Source organism: Myotis daubentonii, chromosome 9 (genome assembly GCF_963259705.1).
Source record: "Myotis daubentonii chromosome 9, mMyoDau2.1, whole genome shotgun sequence".
NCBI classification, from domain to species: Eukaryota; Metazoa; Chordata; class Mammalia; order Chiroptera; family Vespertilionidae; genus Myotis; species Myotis daubentonii.
The window spans coordinates 28,946,779-28,965,745 of NC_081848.1; the positions used below are offsets into that span (position 1 = coordinate 28,946,779).

The 18,967-nt window shown below is 39.8% G+C and overlaps 1 protein-coding gene across 1 annotated transcript in view; it reads right to left on the minus strand.

Moving 5' to 3' along the window:
- Window positions 1-18,967, minus strand: part of TYR (tyrosinase) — a 70,297-nt gene that overhangs the window by 32,870 nt on the left and 18,460 nt on the right. The window contains exon 3 of the mRNA XM_059708189.1: window positions 4,237-4,384. Within this exon, the coding sequence (XP_059564172.1) occupies window positions 4,237-4,384 (148 nt within the window). The remainder of the gene's footprint in view (window positions 1-4,236; window positions 4,385-18,967) is intronic.

An 18,967-nucleotide genomic window follows, 5' to 3' on the forward strand; every position in this document is an offset into this window, starting at 1 on the left:
AAGAGTAGAGAGAGGTAGTGATGTGAGTTAATAAATAGGAACAATGGTGTATTGGCTATTATTTTAATAACCAGCTCTCAGAATAAAAGCCTTGATTTGTAGCATCTGCCAATTTCATTGTATAAATACTCCTACCATTGCTGATTTCAAGCTACAGCTTGAAGTCACTAAAGCCAAGTTGGGAAAAGATGTACATATTAGATCTTGCTAGCCTGTGTAAGCTGGTTCCAACACACTTTTAATGGGAGATATGGTTATAGACAGACATGATCTGGGGAGGTGAAATTAAAACTAGTCTTGAAGCTTGTATAGAAATTAGATAACTTAAAGGAAAATATGTTTCAGGTTTGGAATATAGTATAAGCATTGCATGGAGGCAGGGAAGAATGTAAAATATTCAGGCAAATACATTTAGCACATAGTAGGTGCTCAATAAATATATTTGTGACTAATTGAATGGCAGTGAATAGACCTCTGATTGAAGAAATGAGTCTCTGTGAGAAGAGACGTGGGAGGGAAGTTCAGATGCCATGGTATTCTGTGGTACCCACAGGTCTTTATCCTTCTTTATAATATTGCTCCTTTGCGCCTCTCCATGCACAGAATCTTCATTAGCTTGGCTATGCGGTCTCAATGAGACACTACTTTGCTACGGGCTTATTTTTGAGTTATTTTAATAATCACACAGATATCTAATATTAAGATAGGTTTAACCAAGAATTCTGGGAGGACAGAAATTTTTAATTTTCAAAGGTGGCGGAATAGTATCTAGAAGCCTTATATCTGCATAATGGCTTTACCTCTGTTAAACAAACATGCTTCCAGATATTGAATTCAGTATATAGCAGTTATATATATATATATATACAATTGGTGGGCTAGCTAAAGGTCAATTTTTTTTCTCTTCTCCTATACAATAAAAGGCTAATGTGCAAATTGTTCCTTTGGGTGGGAGTTCAACCAAATGGGAGCTCCACCAGTCACTATGATGGGCCTGCCCTAACTGCCCATGGTTCCTCCCCCTGGCCAGCCCTGTCCCTGATGGGCCCTTCTAACCCCAATTGGGGGAAGGGCCTGCCAGCCAACCACCCACAGCTCCTCCCCCTGGCCAGCCAACTTCCTGGAGTACCTCCCACTGGGCCAGCCCCCTGATAGGCCTCGATTGCTGGCCAGGCCGAGGGACCCCACCCGTGCATGAATTCATGCACCGGACCTCTAGTATGTAAATAAATGCTGCTGCTATCCTCCAATAAAACTTTATTTACAAAGAAGGTAAAAAATAGATTTGACCCATAAACCATAGTTTGTGATTCCTTGCTTAGGGCATCAAGGTGTCTAGGAAATCTAGAATTCTTTAAAGTTCATGAGATAACACTAAAGATTAAAAAATGCCCAAAACTCTCCAAGACAGTACAATGTAAAAATGACTCAGTAAAAGAGTTCAAGCTATCATTTCTGGTAAGATGTTTATTCAACCCTCTCCCTCCCTTCTTTATATATGGGTATGGGTGGTTATCCTATCTGATAAAAGAGAAACATGGTAATTAGCGTACGACCGCTACCCTTCCCATTGGCTAATCAGGGCGATATGCAAATTAACTGCCAGCCAAGATGGCGGCCGGCAGCCAGGCAGCTGGAAGCTAACATGAGGCTTGCTTGCTTCAGTGACGGAGGACTCCAACGTTCCCCCGCCTGCCTTGCCGGCCTCTGAGCTTGCAGTTTGAAACATTGTTACAAATATAGAAGCTAAACAAAACCCCAGAAACCTGCTTTCAGTGAGCCGAGGGCTGTCCAACTTCAGAGCTGGAGTTGATACAGTGCCTCGATTATAGAACCCAAACAAACCAGATACCTGCTTTCAGCAGCAGAGGCCTCAGAGCTGGAGCCAGAGCTAAAGCTGGCCCAGAATAAAAAAAGAAAAAAGAAAAAAAGGAGCAGTTGGGAGCTTCAGTCACCCGCCAGCCTGAAAACAGCCCTCAGCCCCTCACTCAGGCTTGGCCAGGCACCCCAGTGGGGACCCCCCACCCTGATCCAGGATACCATTCAGGGCAAACCAGCCGGCCCCCACCCATGCACCAGGCCTCTATCCTATATAGTAAAAGGGTAATATGCCTCCCGGCACCAGGATTAGCGTGACAGGGGCAGCGCCCAAACCCCCCGATCACCCTGCGGCTCTGTGTGTGACAGGGGGCAGGGCCACAACCTCCCTATCAGCCCTGCTCTGTGCCTGATAGGGGGGAGCTCCCCAACCCCCTGATCGCCCTTAGGCTCTGTGTGTGACAGGGTACGGCACCTCAACCCCCCCCCCCCCACAGGCCCTGCTCTGTGTGTGATGGGGTAGATCCATAACCTCCCCATCGGCCCTGCCCTGAGTGTGACAGTGGCAGCACCCCAAACCCCTGATCGGCCCTGTTCTGTGGGTGATAGAGGGCGGTGCCCCAACTCCCTGATCTGCCCTGCTCTGAGCATGACAGGGGGGAGCTCCCCAACCCCCTGATGGGCCCTGCTCTGTGCGTGATAGGGGACAGAGCCCCAACCCCCCTGATGGGCCCTGCTCTGTGCGTGACAGGGGGCAGTGCCCCAACCCCCTGATTGGCCCTGCTTTGTGCATGACAGGGGGTGGTGCCGCAACCTCCCCATCGACCCTGCCTTGAGTGTGACAGGGGGCGGTGCCCCAACCCCCCAATCAGCCCTACCCTGAGCGTGACTGTGGGTGGCATCACAACCTCCCATTCCTCGCTGCTCTGTGCATGACAGGGAGCGGTGCCCCAACTCCCCAATCGGCCCTGCTCTGAGCCAGACCAGGGGCTGCATCTAGGGATTGGGCCTGCCCTCTGCCACCTGGGAGCAGGCCTAAGCCAGCAGGTTGTTATCTCCCGAGGGGTCCCAGACTGCGAGAGGGCACAGACTGGGCTGAGGGACCCCCCTAGTGCACAAATTTTTGTGCACTGGGCCTCTAGTAGTATTATATTACTATCATAATTTTGGTGTTTATACATTTTCTTAAAATGTTTTCTGAATAAAACTGGCCTTGGGATATTAATGAATTTCTGTAATATTAGAGTGACCATAGAGGCAATAAATATTTTTCTCATAATCTTCCAGGCTAATGGTCACTTTCTTATTTGATATTATATCCACATTCTTAGGAACAAGAGTGAGGTGGAAATGGTGATGAGTAAAATTTTAGTTTTCAGTTTCGGTTTCCTTATTTTTACAACAGGAAAAAATAGAAACTGTTATACTTATGAAGGAAATGGCAGCATTATTTTCATGGTAGGTATAAATCTGTGCCTTTAATTCATTAGCTGTTGCGAGAAAAGTACCTTAGAAGGGACAAAGAAAAGAGCCTTACATTCGTCCGTCATAATTTGATGCTTTATTATCTGTTCTCTTCTTGAATTCTAGAAAAAGAGAACTGACCATTCTCTACCTACTTTCTTTTCTGCTATCACGGGAGAAGGTTAATAAGGGAGAGAAAAAAAAAACTATGGGAGAATTAAATCACATTAAACAGGATGGTTGGGCCATAGTGCTTCCTGTCTGGAGAACTGCTCATATAATGCTCAGGCCAGTGTTTGAGATCAAAGACTGTATCTGCTTATATGTGAAGGTCTGAGGTTGGAAATGAAGAAATAACAATACATTACCAGAAAGAGAGAGAGAGAAAAGCATATGTATATGTGACAAATGGCAGATTAGTGCCCCGTCCAGATGGTATCAGATAGGTTTGCACCAGTGCTATGTGCCCACCTTCCTGACTCTACATGCTTTAATCCTAACCACTTCCACCAAAACCTTTAGAAGATGACCATTGGACACTGAAGCCTTTAGCCTGCCCGGAATTAGCTAGTACCTGGGAGCTTTACTGCTCCTACCTCATGGCAACCTGTACCAAAGGTTCTTTAATATGGGAATACAAAAGCTCAGTCCCTTTGTCTTAAAGCAAGACAATCTGAGGGGATACTTCATACTCTACCATGATCTGGTTGAGTCTGGGACTTCAACTGAAATTGTACTCTTCCTCCTTCTTACCTGCTTTACTCTTTCCATACTGGTTGGTCTGTCATAAGACATTTTCATAAAACATTCAAATCCTTAGTTTAAGTTCTGTTTCTGGAAGAACCTGATCTGAGAAAAGAGACCACTGTAGCCCCTTAGCTTTTAAGTAACAGCTAACGTCACACTACATTTCACACTAATATGCACACAACTTAGAAGGAAGTGTCCACCAACCTGTCAACAAATGAATGGTGAAGAAGGAAAATGGGGTCGTTGGCAGATGACGGGACCAGAGACATCGTTCCATTCATATAGATGTGCAAGGCATTGTGCATAGTGCTTTGAGAGGTATTTGATATCCCAGTAACTGGACTAGCAAATCCTGTTGGTAAAAAGAAAATTGGGGGGGAAAGTTAGTTTGCCTTAATGATTGAAAAGTGATCATTTCATTTGTTTTATAATTAGAAGTGAAAGCTTAATTCAAAGTCATAAAATAATAATAAAATTCATTCTGTATTGGGATTCTTTACATTCTGAATACCCAGTGAGTATTTATTTAATAAATCTTCCTGGAATTGATTGGTATTAATCTGGGTACAAAGAACTGTTAATCAGATGAAATAGTAGAGCCAAATTGTGGTCCTTCCTGTTGCTTCTGCTTATTATTCCTCCTTTAGATACTGAAAAGTAGCAAGACCTTACTAATAATAATCAGCATAGTGATTTTCACTTCACTCTGTAACAATACTTAGAGCACATCGTTTTAGCCTGTTATTTGTCCTTTTGCATACCAGTTCTGGCTACTTTAAATTTTGTTTTCTGGTTTCAGAGAAAATATAACATTTGTGACCTCCCACATCACTATGCATTGTCAATAGTCTGGGGGCATCAGGTCAGAATGTCTGCTTTACCAAATACTCATTTCAAAGTTCATCAGAACGTGATTAAATTGTTCCATTCATTGCATCAGGAATACTAATAGTGGGAATAATAATATTAATAAGAGCTATTATTTTCTGAATGTTAATTGGGCTAAATACATTTTTGTGATACATGTCCTCCAATCTACAGCAACCCTATCAATTATAAATTATTACCCCCACTGTAAATAAGAGAAAACTGAAGCTCAGAGAAGAGCTGAGTTTCCCAAGGCTATAGAGGTAGTGGTAGGGTTGGGATTTTAACTTATTTCAGTTAAGCTTCAACATTAGAGGTCTTGGTATTTTATATTCTTTCTCACCCAACACACTAGGAAGAGGTCGAGTAAGATATTATTTGAGTCCATTCAGACAAAACATAAAACATAAGCAGAACTCAAGTCAGAAGGAAGTTAAATTCTACACTGGAACCCAGTTGAGGGAATATGGCCAAGGGCGTATTATTGAATTTCAGAATTTAGAAAAATCAAGCAAGCAGAAGCAATATGATGATGATGGAGGATAGACACAGTAAAGGCACCACAATTTGGACAGGGGAGTTCTAACTACATTTCATGCAATTAGAATTATTTTGTAACCTACCTCTTCATTTTTAAAGGTATAGCTCTTGACTTTTGCATTTAATGCTTTGCGGCCCACAGTATTTCTGCCCCTTCAGCTGGTGACTTATTATCCCCTCCATTTGAGCTTTTTGAATTCATTCTTAGAGATCATACTAAGCCCTGGCCCCTCAGGAAACTTACTAGTAGCCTAAGGACAATCACTTCCATCTGAATTTGCTTGTCTATGACAATTTTTATGATTGACACTCACTATGTTCAGAAATTTTTCTAAGAGTTTGACATGATTGATATACATAACCTTCAGAATGATCCTTCATTATCTCCATTATATAGACTTTAAAAAGGGGTTTAGAGAGGTCAAGTAACTTGTCTAAGATTACAAAACAAATAAAAAGCATGAAGGTTGGAACACGAGCCTGTTTTATTCTAGAGCAGCGATTCTCAACCTGTGAGCGACCCCATTGGTGGTCAAATGACTCTCAAAGGGGTCGCCAAAGACCATCCTGCATATCAGATATTTACATTATGATTCATAACAGTAGCAATGAAAATATTTTATGGTTGGGTCACAACATGAGGAACTGTATTTAAAGGGCCAGAAGGTTGAGAACCACTGTTCTAGAGCTTAAGCTCCTAAGTGCATGGTTACTGCCTTTACTGTGTAGCAATAAATCACATATCATGGAGGGCAAAGTTCCATAGAACAATGGTCTTCAAACTTTTATTCTTGGGTAGCACCAAATGAAAATTTAAAACTACATTTTATATATGCTCTCATGTAATTTTAAGTGGATTCCAAATTGTTTTAATTATAATTATAAATAGTTTTGGAGGCTAAAATTTCAGGGATATTACAAAAAGTGTAAATTTAAAACTAAGAAGTTAATAATCACTTTTAGAAAATGTATCTTATTATCCATTGTTCATATTAAAATAACTTTATTATACCCTGAAATTTTGGAGAGAGGGTCCTTTTTTCATGTAATTTCATGTTTTACTTTATTTTCCCACAGAATTATGCATAAATGTTATGTTACTCTTGAAATGTTTTTAAAAAAACTATTACATCATGCCTGCTGGAGTGACTCAGTATTTGAGCATTGAGCTATGAACCAGGAAGTTACAGTTTGATTCCTGGTCAGAGCACATATCTGGGTTGTGGGCTTGATCCCCAGTGTGAGGCATTCAGGAGGCAGCTAATCAATGATTCTCTATCATCATTGATATTTCTCTCTCTCCCTCTCCCTTCCCCTCTGAAATCAATATATATATACTAGAGGCCCGGTGCACAAAAATTTGTGCACTGGCGGGGGCAGGGGTGTCCCTCAGCCCCACTTGTGCACTCTCACAGTCTGGGACCCCTTGGGAGATAACGACCTGCTGGCTTAGGCCTGCTCCTGGGTGGCAGAGGGCAGGCCTAATCCCTAGGTGCAGCCCCTGGTTGGGCTCAGAGCAGGGCCGATTGGGGAGTTGGGGCGCCGCCCCCTGTCACACTCAAGGCAGGGTCGATGGGGTGGTTGTGGTGCCACACCCTGTCATGCACTGAGCAGAGCCAATCAGGGGGTTGGGGCACTGCCCACTGTCACGCACAGAGCAGGGCCCATCAGGGGGTTTGGGGCTCCGTACCCTGTCACACACAGAGCAGAGCCGATCAGGGGCTTGGGGCGCTGCCCCCTGTCACCCACAGAGCAGGGCCAATCAGGGGGTTGGGGAGCTCCCCCCTGTCACACTCGGGGCAGGGCCGATGGGGAGGTTGTGGCTCCACCCCATTACACACAGAGCAGGGTCCATCAGGGGGTTGGGGAGCTCCCCCCTATAACGCACAGAGCAGGGCTGATCAGGTGGTTGGGCACCTTCCCCTGTCACAAACAGAGCAGGGCAGATAGGGAGGTTGTGGCCCCGTCCTCTGTCACACACAGAGCCGCAGGGCGATCAGGGGGTTTGGGCGCTGCCCCCTGTCACACTGCTCTAAGGGCCAGAAGGCGTCGCTGCTCCACTGCTCCTGGTGCTGGGAGGCCTCGCGGCTCCGTTTGACACAGGGGCAGTGAGGACTTGCTGCTCCGCTAATCCTGGTGCTGGGAGGCCTCGCTGCTCTGCTGATCCTGGTGCCAGGAGGCCTTACGGCTCTGCTGATCCTAGTGCCGGGAGGCCTCATGGCTCCGCTGATCCCGGTGCTGGGAGGCCTCACTGCTCCGCTGATCCCGGTGCTGGGAGGCATATTACCCTTTTACTTTATAGGATAGAGGCCTGGTGCACAGGTGGGGGCTGGCTGGTTCACCCTGAAGGGTGTCCCAGATCAGAGTGGGGGGTCCCACTTGGGTGCCTGGCCAGCCTGGATGAGGGAATGATGGCTGTTTGCAGCTGGTCACACCCCCTTCAGGGTGGGGGTCCCCACTGTTTTCAGGCTGGTGGGTGACTGAAGCTCCCAACCTCTCCTTTTTTTCTTTTTTTTTTTCATTCTGGGATTTATTTACCTTTTATGCCTGTTACTGGAACTGAGAGCTGGCTTTAGCTCTGAGGCTCGGCTCCAGCTCTGAGACCTCAGCTGCTGAAAGCAGGTATCTGGTTTGTTTGGCTTCTATAATTGAAACACTGTTGCAACTCCAGCTCAGCTGGCTGGCTGAAAGCATGGGGATTGTTTAGCTTTTATAATTGCAACATAGTTGCTTAGAGTGCAAGCTCAGAGCCCAGCAGTGGCAGGAGGGGAACCTTGGCATCCTCCTTCACTGGAGCAAGCAAGCCTCCTGTTCGCTTCAGCTGTCTGGCTGCTGGCCGCCATCTTGGTTGGCAGTTAATTTGCATATTGCCCTGATTAGCTAATGGGAAGCGTGTTGGAGGTACGGTTAATTACCATGTTTGTCTATTATTAGATAGGATATATATTTTTTAAAGAGCCTTGTATATCTTTGTATTTATTTATTTTTTTAAAGGGGAGAATGATGATTTTTATCTTTTATTTTTTATTTTAATTTTAAAAAAGTATATTTTATTGATTTTTTACAGAGAGGAAGGGAGAGGGATAGAGAGTTAGAAACATCGATGAGAGAGAAACATTGATCAGTTGCCTCCTGCGCACTCCATACCGGGGATGTGCCCGCAACCAAGGTACATGCCCTTAAACAGAATCGAACCTGGGACCCTTGAGTCTGTGGGCTGATGCTCTATCCACTGAGCCAAACTGGTTAGGGCTATCTTTGTATTTAAAAGAAAACCAAATATTAAATACTTATTAGTTCTTACATAATTTATAGAGATTGGGAAGGAAAGATACATTTCTCCCCATAAAATCTATAAGGGTCCTTCACTCTAGTATTTAAGTGACAAAATAGAGAAGATGTCATGGATGGGAATAATATAAAAATGTGAATAAACTATTTTCTCTTTTACTTCTTTACACAATTTATTTTTTGGATGATAAATCATCTTGGGGAAATAAGAAATGTCTACACCAAATCAGTAGCTTCTCTTGCTGAGATTTTATTCTCTTTTTGAAGAGCAAGTCGAAGAGGAAATTTTTGGCATCATGTGGGTAGTAATAATTCATGTGGAAAGCTTTTCAAATATCTCTACTGTATGTGATCTCATTTGAATCCCAGGACCACTTGTGATATAAATATTATTATTTTCCCAATTTTGCAGATGAGAAAACTTAAGTTTATCAAAGTTAAATAACACATCTAAATTCAAGCTAGTAATAGAGGAAATCAAGGAATTGGATTTGAAATCTCATGGATTTCAAAACCTGTGGGTTTTTTTGTACACTAGAGTTGGGTTGTGTCTGTACCAACTTGCTGACATACCTTAGGAACCTCTTTTCCTATGTACTATGAAGTGAATTTATTGACTTGCTATTTTCACCCATTAACAGTGAGGTGCAGAATGTTTTATTGCATCGCTCTTGTCCAAGGATTCCCCGTGGATAGAAAATCTAATAAGCCAGCAGGGACCTTGTTAGCAGTCACAGATACCAAAATGGCTCAAACCTCTTTGTGAAGGATGGTGACATGTGTTATGCCTTCAAATCTGCATGCTACACTCCTATGGGAAATTTATAAACACAGTTTCAGGTTGATGATAACAGTAGAAAACTTCAACTTGAAAATTCATCTCTTTCTCTTTCATTTCTTTCCCAATAGTGCTCTGAGAATGTTTGATTTCATTCCTTTGTCTTTTAATATAAATGCCTATCTCTGATCTCTGGAGATTCAGATTTAATTGGTATAGAGTGGGGCTCAGGCACCTGGAGATTTCAAAACACCCCACGTGATTTTAATGTGCAACTAGGGTTTAAATTCACCAATTTAGGCTAAATTGCTCTCCCTCCTCTAAACTTGAACACACACTTTAAAAACTTTATTGAATACTAGTATACTAGTGGCCGGTGCACGGATTCGTGCACATTGAAAGGAAATTAATTAGAAGAAATATTTTAATATTGCTATTTTCTCTTTATAATGGAAGTGTCAACCAAATTCATGAATGACAATGATAGATAGAAACACATGCACGCGATTGGCACCAGCAAGAGCTTTATATGTATCGTGCATGCGAGAGTCAATGTTTATTTTTAAATTGCCAATGTGCGTCATATGTACCAGCCAGTAGGACAGACATAGAGTGGGTCACTTAGTCTTTTATATATAGAAATTATTTATCTGAATATATTATTTCCTTCACTTGAAATTTTTTCCTTTTATGTTCTGACAGTCCAAAATGCTTCTGCCTTTAAAATTCCACATCACGCACTTCTGCCTTGAAATATGTTCATACTGATAACTGTTCCAAAGAAGACTCTTGAAAATGATGTTTAAAAATTGAGGAACTACTAAGTACCAGGTGCTGGATGGATATTTTCACACATCATCTTATGTTATTCAGTATGCTCCTTTCTAGGAAGCTGGATTTTAAATGTTGCACTTTACCTTGCCTATTGGGAATGTAAAAAAGTACATAGTTAAATCTTCAGAACACAGTACATTTAATTTTTTTGAGTTAATTTTATTTTAAGTCCATCTCTAACCAATTATAACATTTCATGGAGTTCCAGAGACTTAATTGCAGAATAGAAACCAAAAATAAGATACAAAAATGTACATTAATGTGTCTGAAGATTGAAGAGAAGTGACTGTTAGACCCACTGGCTACATTCCCCCTAATATACTCTTCTAATGTGCAACTTAATTCAGAATCTAAGTGCATAGCCTCACAAGGTTATACACAATCCTTTTAGGAGGTTGAATTTGATGGCTGAGTACTTTTAAAAGGCTTGTAATTTAAATTCCTTGCAACAGAAATATAATATTATAGATCAAAAAAATTTTGGATCTAAGCTAGTCCTTAGGTATAATGGAAGCATTAATTTTCAATCCAATTCAAGCTTTATAAAATAAACTGGCAGCTCTACAGCCATAAATGTAATTAATTAGCATTTATGTTTGTTACAAAATACTTTTAATTTGACTCAGGAAATTCTTTCAATTGTGGAAACAGAGCAATGAAGTAAATGTAGTGGTTGGTGATTGTTTCCTACCATATAATAATGTGTTAGATGATCGTTAAGATCTCAAAAGCGCCACAAATTCTGGGGTCATCAAAAGTATGGTCCTAAAGCCAGAAATATCACCTGTAAATCTGTTAGAAATGCAAATATACTGACCCTACTAGAAAATTATGGATCAAAATGTCAGTAGGAAGCTTCAAGGTGATTCTAATATGCACTAAGTTGGAGAACTACTGATCTAATTACCTTCATTGTTTGCACAAAAACAACGGTTGAGTCCATCAGAATTAGTCAGTCTTCTCCATAAATGCAATAAAGGAGAGCAACAGAACTACTTCATGTGTTATCACCTTAATTGTTTATTATTTTAAACACCAGATTAACTTCTCCTCTAGGTAGCCTCCATGTTTGTGTGTGTGCATTGTGTATGTGTGCGCATGTCTACGCTTTTTCTTTACATACATATTATAAATGCACAGTTATATGTATAATTACATCATCCAGTGATTTTTTTAAATATTCATAGATCTTATTCTCAGTTTATAAACATACCTATAGAATGATCTTACACATCAAGAATAATGGTCCATTTTCTTCATTTAAAATGTATCTGAAATTTGTTTTAAGGTAAAATTTTATAATGGATTTCTGTATTCTAAGATTAGGTTTCTGTGTTTGGAAAGACTTGGGAATATTGAAACACACAGCAGTCATTTAGTACGCTTTGTACAGAATGAAACAAGCAAAGATCTTTATAGCTATACTAAAGGCCCTGTGCATGGAATTCGTGCATAGGCTTGGCCAGCGATCAGGGCCCATCTGTGGGGCAACTGGTGGGGCATTTGGGGGTCCCACCTGCCTCCACCGCCGCCGTTGGTCACCTCCCTCTGCAGGGCGATCGGGGGGTGGGGGGGGGGGGCGGCTGGAACCTGCTTTGACTGGCCTGGGGCCTGTGGGCTGGGGGCAGCTCCTGCATTGAGCATCTGCCCCCTGGTGGTCGGTGAGCGACCAGTCATTCCACCAGTCATTCTGCTGTTTGGTTGATTTGCATATTAGGCTTTTATTATATAGGATGTATTATTTTAGTCATATTCCCTTCCTGCTCTTTACTTATGATTGAATTGCTAGTGCTTGGTATATCTTTGGTGTATTTCTTTAGGTGTGATAAAACATTAATAATATATTAATGCTGTTTCTTGAAGCAAAGGTAGGATAACTAACCATTCTAGTCTCTGTTTGGTTTTAGCACTGAAAGTCCTATGTCCTAGGTAGGCCAGTTTCATAAGCATGCAACTGAGTGTGCCCTACCCAGACTGCCCATACTTGATTTAATGATCTGCTATTGCTATCTTGAAATTCTTAATAATTTTCTAACAAGGTGCACAATGTTTTCATTTCACACTAGTACCTACAAATTATATAGCTTGTCCTGGTCTTCAGAAAGCCCATATGAGTCCCAGGCAAACAGATGGTTAAGTACCTGTTCTAAGGTTCTATGTAACAACACTTCATTGGTTTGATTTGATAGGCCATTTCTATAATATACAAGTGAATTAAATCATTTAAATGTACCCTATCTCATTTATATCTTTGCTTTTAATTAGGCAAGATCATTTAATGATATCAATATGCAAGTCATAGATTCCATATCAATAATTTTTCATAATGAATATTATAGCATATTTGCATTACATGTTATAGTTCACAAAACACTTTCAGGCACATTTTCTCACTAGACATTCCCAGTAGTGTACTAGCAAGAGATTAATAACTAAATCTCAGAGGAGAAATGGGGTGGGGGTATATGGAGAATATTTTGATTGGTAGCACCTGTCAATTTTCATGGTGTAGATATTCCATGATTGCTAATTTCAAAGTACCAACTTAATGTCATTGAGTAAAGAGTTGGGAAAAGATGTTCCCAGTTCTCACAGCAGATGTATCAACTCCAGCACACTATTGTATGTTCCTCACATAGGGAGATAGAGTAAGTACGAGCATGCTTATACTGCAGAGGAAGATACTGACTTGGGTAATCTAGATGACATATTAAAGGTCACATGTCTTCTGAATGGCTAATACCAAAGCTATATCCTCAGTCTTCTCATTCAAATCCCGTGTTTTTCTCATTAGACTTCTCTGTTTTTATCTTTCATTTCTATAAATTTGCATATAGGGATTATTGCTATGAATGTATAATAAGAGCATACGTAATCCATGGGAAAAAAATTAGTGTTAAGTAAAGTTAGTTGCAGGAAAACATAATAAAGATTTTATTTGTATTAAAATAAGGATAATTATTTGTAAGACATTTTGTTTAAAATCACTTGAAAATACCTGAATTTTTCACAGATGGGTTTTCATTTATCAAGCTTCAATTTCAAATAGTGTCTTCCTTATGACAAAGCCTCATCTTCACAATTTAGTTATAAATGAAGTATGACTCATACATTTTCTGTTTTTCTTTGTTACTACTTAATTACCATATGGCAACAAATTACTGCTATTACTGTACTTTCAACTTCTGGGTGGTAGGCATTAGGGCTAAGTGTTCCCTTATGTTCTTATGAAACTTAATCCTCATAGTAACTCTATAAAGATGACAATATTCCTTTCCTTTTTTTTTCTAGTTTCTACAGTACCCTTGTTTTCCTTATTTTTTTTCTGAAAAAAACTGAGGCTTCTGATCCAGAACAGTTTTCTATAATATACTTGATCAGGGTAGAGAAAGCCCTATCATGGTGGTTCCCACTCTTCCTCTTCCTTTGGATGAGTACTTTAAAATTTGTTACTGTTTTTTATTGATTTTTTACAAAGGGAGAGGGAGGGAGGGAGGGAGGGAGAGAGAGAGAGAGAAAGAGAGAGAGAGAGAGAGAGAGAGAGAGAGAGAGAGAGAGAGAGAGAGAGACAGACATTGATGGGCTGCTTCCTGCACACCCGCTACTGGGGATTGAGCCTGCAAACCAGGCATGTGCCCTGACGGGGAATCGAACCAGCGACCTTTCATTGCATGGGACGATGCTCAACCAACTAAGCCACAGAGTCCAGGGCTGGATGAGTACTTTAGAAGCTTCGTATTACAGGACTTCAGATGGCATACAATTAGCTGGATCGATCATATTCCTGTCACAAAACAGAGAGAAGGCTGGAATCCTTTGGTAGTGGCACCAGCGTATAAGGCCAGATGTTCACCTCCATAAAACCAGTTTTTGTTTCTGTCAAATTTCATTTCCTCACTGAATTTCAAAAATCTGTAGAAGGCTATAATTTTATCTCAGAGGTTGCTTTAAAAAAGCAATTCTAAGTAGAAAGTACTATCATTTTGTTACATTTTGTCTATCAGTTCAATTTAGGACTAATGCTTTTCTGAAACAATCCCTCCCCTTCCCCCCCCCCCCCCGCTGCCACTGGAGGTCTCAAACACTAGTCTACTCCATTTAAAATTTGTTTTCTATATGGAGCTAGAAAATTAGTGCAGCAGCATGCAAGAGTGACTTTATTATTTAATGAAATTTTCCTATTACAGAGACTGTTCTAAGTAATTTACAATGTTAACTCGTGCAATCTTTTTAACAACACATGAGGTAGGTATGGCTTTATCTTCACTTTGTTAATGAAGGACTCTAAGTAAAGACAAGTTAAACTTAACAAAAGTCGTCTGGCTAGTAAGAGGTGGTATGAGGATTTTATCCCCGGTGGTCTGACTCTTAACCTTGACTCTCTGCTTCCTTTAAAATTAGGACACTGTATTTGGAAGACTTGGGGACATGACCTCCCCTGTTGATGATCCAGTTTTGCAGCCTATTATCTGTATGACATTGTCAAGTTATTAAGACTATTTTGTTAGGGTATTAGAAAGCATTCATAACTTTCCCCCTTTTCTTATTAGCACTTTCCCTGATCTGCTTCAACACATCCTTGAGGATCTGACAGTGAACACTTGGGTGGGTCCCCCTATTTAATAACATTTTTACTTCCCTCTTTTTAATCATTTATTAAATTATTAAATTATAACCCTTTAGATTACAATTACTTATTCATGGTTCAGTTCTTAATTAGACTGTAAGTTCCAAAAGAGAGGGACCTGCATCATATTCATAGGTATTCCTAGTGTTTTGCAAAGTGCCTGCACACTGTAGATGCTTTATAAATGTTGGCTGAGTAAACAAACATGAGATATTTATTTCTCTTTCTAAAACATGGAACTCCAGTGGCTAACACAACTTTAAAATCAGTTAAGCTAAAATGTTTTGAAACGTGCCCATAACATTTCAAGGTTTGTGACTAAGATGGATAATGTCTGAAGCTGGCTCATGTTTTTATTCAATAGGCCATTCTCTCAATATCCTCCTGATGGGATACTTGACTGTATATAGAGAAAGGCCTAAGCAGCTTGTGGGAAAGATATCTGTGATGTTGCTCAGCATGGAGGAGATGATAGGAGAAAAGAGATAAGTGAATTTTCAATCAAACAAAGCATGTTAATAAAAACAATTATTCACCACAATTTATGAGATGCACTTTGGGAGATGCCAGTGGGAAAGAAGAATACATACTGGCTAATAAAAACAGAATTCCATGGCCTTTTTCTACTTGGTGAAAAATTGGATAAGTGAAAAAATATTGAATAAGTAGAAAGAAGGGAAAATAAAAGCAATGTCAAGTGAGAGAAAAATAAGTTATCTTTTTTTCAACCAAGAATTGGGGCTAGAATGTAAATGAGGTATCTGAGCCCCAAACTAAAACCCCTGTCAATTACTGGATCCTGGAGGGGAAGATACTGAAATTTTCAAACAGAAAGATCCAACACAGTCATTCAATATGTTCATGAAACCCATTTCCTCAAATTCCCGGATGCACAGCTAACTGCATGTTGAGTTGTGGTCCTGGGAATGTATTGTGGCTGGTGGAATGTGGGCAGAAGGGAGGTAGTCACTTGCAGGCTTGACCCATATATTCCTTCTGTAGGAGCCTGTAAACACCCTGTTCCCTTGTCTCCCAAGAAGACGTAGAAGATCTATCAGAGACCTGGGGGATAGCAGAGTCAGTGAAGTGTCCATGTGAAAGACCACTCACCAAATATTAATGTCTAAACTGAACATGTGTGAATAAGAAATTGAATGATTTTTATTAGGTTAGGCCACTAAGATTTGGTGGTTTGTTACAGCTCCTATGTCTTAGTCAGTTTGGACTAGTAAAGCAAAGTAGCATAACTAAGTGACTTATAAACAGCAGACATTTATTTCTCACAATTCTGGAGGCTGACGGTCTGAGAGTAGGAGCCAGGATGGTCAAGTTCAGGTGATGGTCCTCTTTCAACTTGTAAGGTGCTGACTTTTGGATCATAGTGACTTCTTACATGGTGGACAGCTGACCTCTGTGGTACTACTATAATGACTCCCATTCTATTCATGAAAGTGGCATCCTCATGACCTCATATAATCCTAATAAAATTGCAAAGGTCCACCTTCCAATACCATCACATTGGGGCATAGGATTTCAACATAAGAATTTGAAGGGGACACAAATATTATATTAAGTTCCTAACATTCTGGCATGTTACTCTAATATATTCCAATTCCCTAAGTCAGTGATGGCTCTGTGTGTCAGCATTTTGAAAAACCCTAACTTAACTCTGGTGCCATGTCACACATAGAAATTTTTTGATATTTGCAACCATAGTAAAACAAAGACTTATATTTTTGATATTTATTTTATATATTTGAATGCCATTTAACAAAGAAAAATCAACCAAATGAGTTCGCGTGTCACCTCTGACACGTGTGTCATAGGTTCGCCATCACTGCCCTAAGTTATATAATAAACGTTTACAAGATTAATAACTTGGAATGTCTGGAGTAAAAGAATATGTTGACACTTCATTTACCATGATATATTTAAAGTTTTTGTATTTGACGCTTAGTAAACAGACTGCTGGGTAAGAGTTCTTGACTTTAATTGCACCTATTTCAAACACTAGGAAAGAGGATTGTGTAAGAAACTGCCATTTTTCCATAATATTACTAATTCTTCTTCTTTTTCCCAATAATGAATATCCTAAGTGTAGTAGAGCACATGGCTGGCTGGAGATTACGTTTTTCCAGTTTGCCTTTATAGCTAAGTGTGGCCCTGCCTATTTGGCTATAGAGATAAAACAGAATTGATAACAGACACTTCTCACTTATGCCTTTAAACAGGAATGAGCATGCACTCCTCTTCCCACATTCTGCTCTTCCTGCTAACTAAGATGAAGATATTAGAATGAAGGTCTAGAGCTAGCTGGGAGTTGAGGATGGTAGAATTGCACTACCAGTCCTGGATTATTTACCTCTGTGTTGTTTCATGAGAGCAAAATGAACGTCTTATCTTTTTAAAATTATTTGGGTTTTCTTTCTTCCACTATTTTCAACTGAATCTTAATTAATAGAAGAAGAACTAGACTAATTCAGCAATAACCTATGAAACTAATGGCCCGTGGAATCTCAGAAGGAATACATAGAACTGCAGTTGTGTTTGGTGATTATATAAATGATGCTGCTTATCTTGGTCAGTTGCCATGTTGCAAGCATTTTTGCCTATGAAACTTATCCTTTTTATTAATACTCACTCTTCTACTCATTTATGCACTAAATTTATAATCCCAAATTCACAAGCTTTCAAAGATTCTATTGGGAAGCCACCTACTGTGAGGTTACTATCACAATATTCTGAATTTACTACAGGAGGAAAAAGGAAAATCAACATAGTTTAAGTTAAAATTATTGATAAAAGAACAAAATTCTAATACCTTGAATAAATTCTAACAAAGCTATTCTCCATTGAATATAACAGAGGCTCTCCACATTTAACAAACATTGTATTTGATACTCACATAAACACTCAAAACACAGATAGAGAATTATCTCCATTTTATAGATAAAAAAAGATGTGTTATGTGAAGGTGAATGACTTACTCAGGGAGGGTCTCATGTCTTGAATTCAAATGATCTCTTCCAAGGATGGTAGCATATTGATCACATTTCTAAATGTTAGATTCCAGCTCTGGCACTTATGAGCTATGTTGCTATAAAGAGATGACTTTGCCTTTTTGACATATTTTTTAATCTATATAATGGGGATAATAAATAGAACTTACCACTTAGGATGTGGTTTATAAAAGTTGTGTAAACTGTATACTAAACTGCCTAACATTTAGTAACCTCTTAATAAATGTTAGCTATTTTCTTAGGTTTCAGTTTTTATGAGGATAGATTTATACTGCAGTAAAAATGCAAAACCCTAGGGAGTACTAGTTATGTTTTATGATAAATTTATTCTCTAGATCACAATACAATAAAATTTGGATAGTGTTCCTAAAGGTGTAAAATGCAGTAACCTTAATGAATTTTAAGAACGGGATGGGTTTTATCTTCAGAAAAGTGGCATCTCACCATATACTTAGCATTGGAGATAAGCTTCTAGCTCACATGTTTTTCCTTGGGTCTAACTATAGCTCTGCTATAAATCCCTACTGAAGTCTATATTTAAATAAATGAATAATCACTTTGATCTGCCTAAACAAAATAGTAAAAATGAAAAGGATAATTATTCATAGTTACTGGAATGTAATTGATTGGACCAAAAAAGATGGAGACTAGAGGTAATCCTTTGTATTTGTAGATACAAATATTTTCATTTTAGACCAGATTTTCCCAAGTAAGTTTCTGGAAATTTATAAAACCAAAGATTTTTAAAGAGTGTTTGGGGAAATCAAAGACACAAGGTGATGGTTGGTGGGTGGGTTTTATGGTCAATTTAGTTGGACATATTTGGGGTTAAACCAACCTCTATATTGTAGAACTTCACAGATCCCTTATACTGTGTTTTGAAGCTCTAAAAAGGTATCTACCATCTATTACAGGGGTCCTCAAACTACGGCCCGTGGGCCACATGCAAATACAAATATTGTATTTGTTCCCATTTTG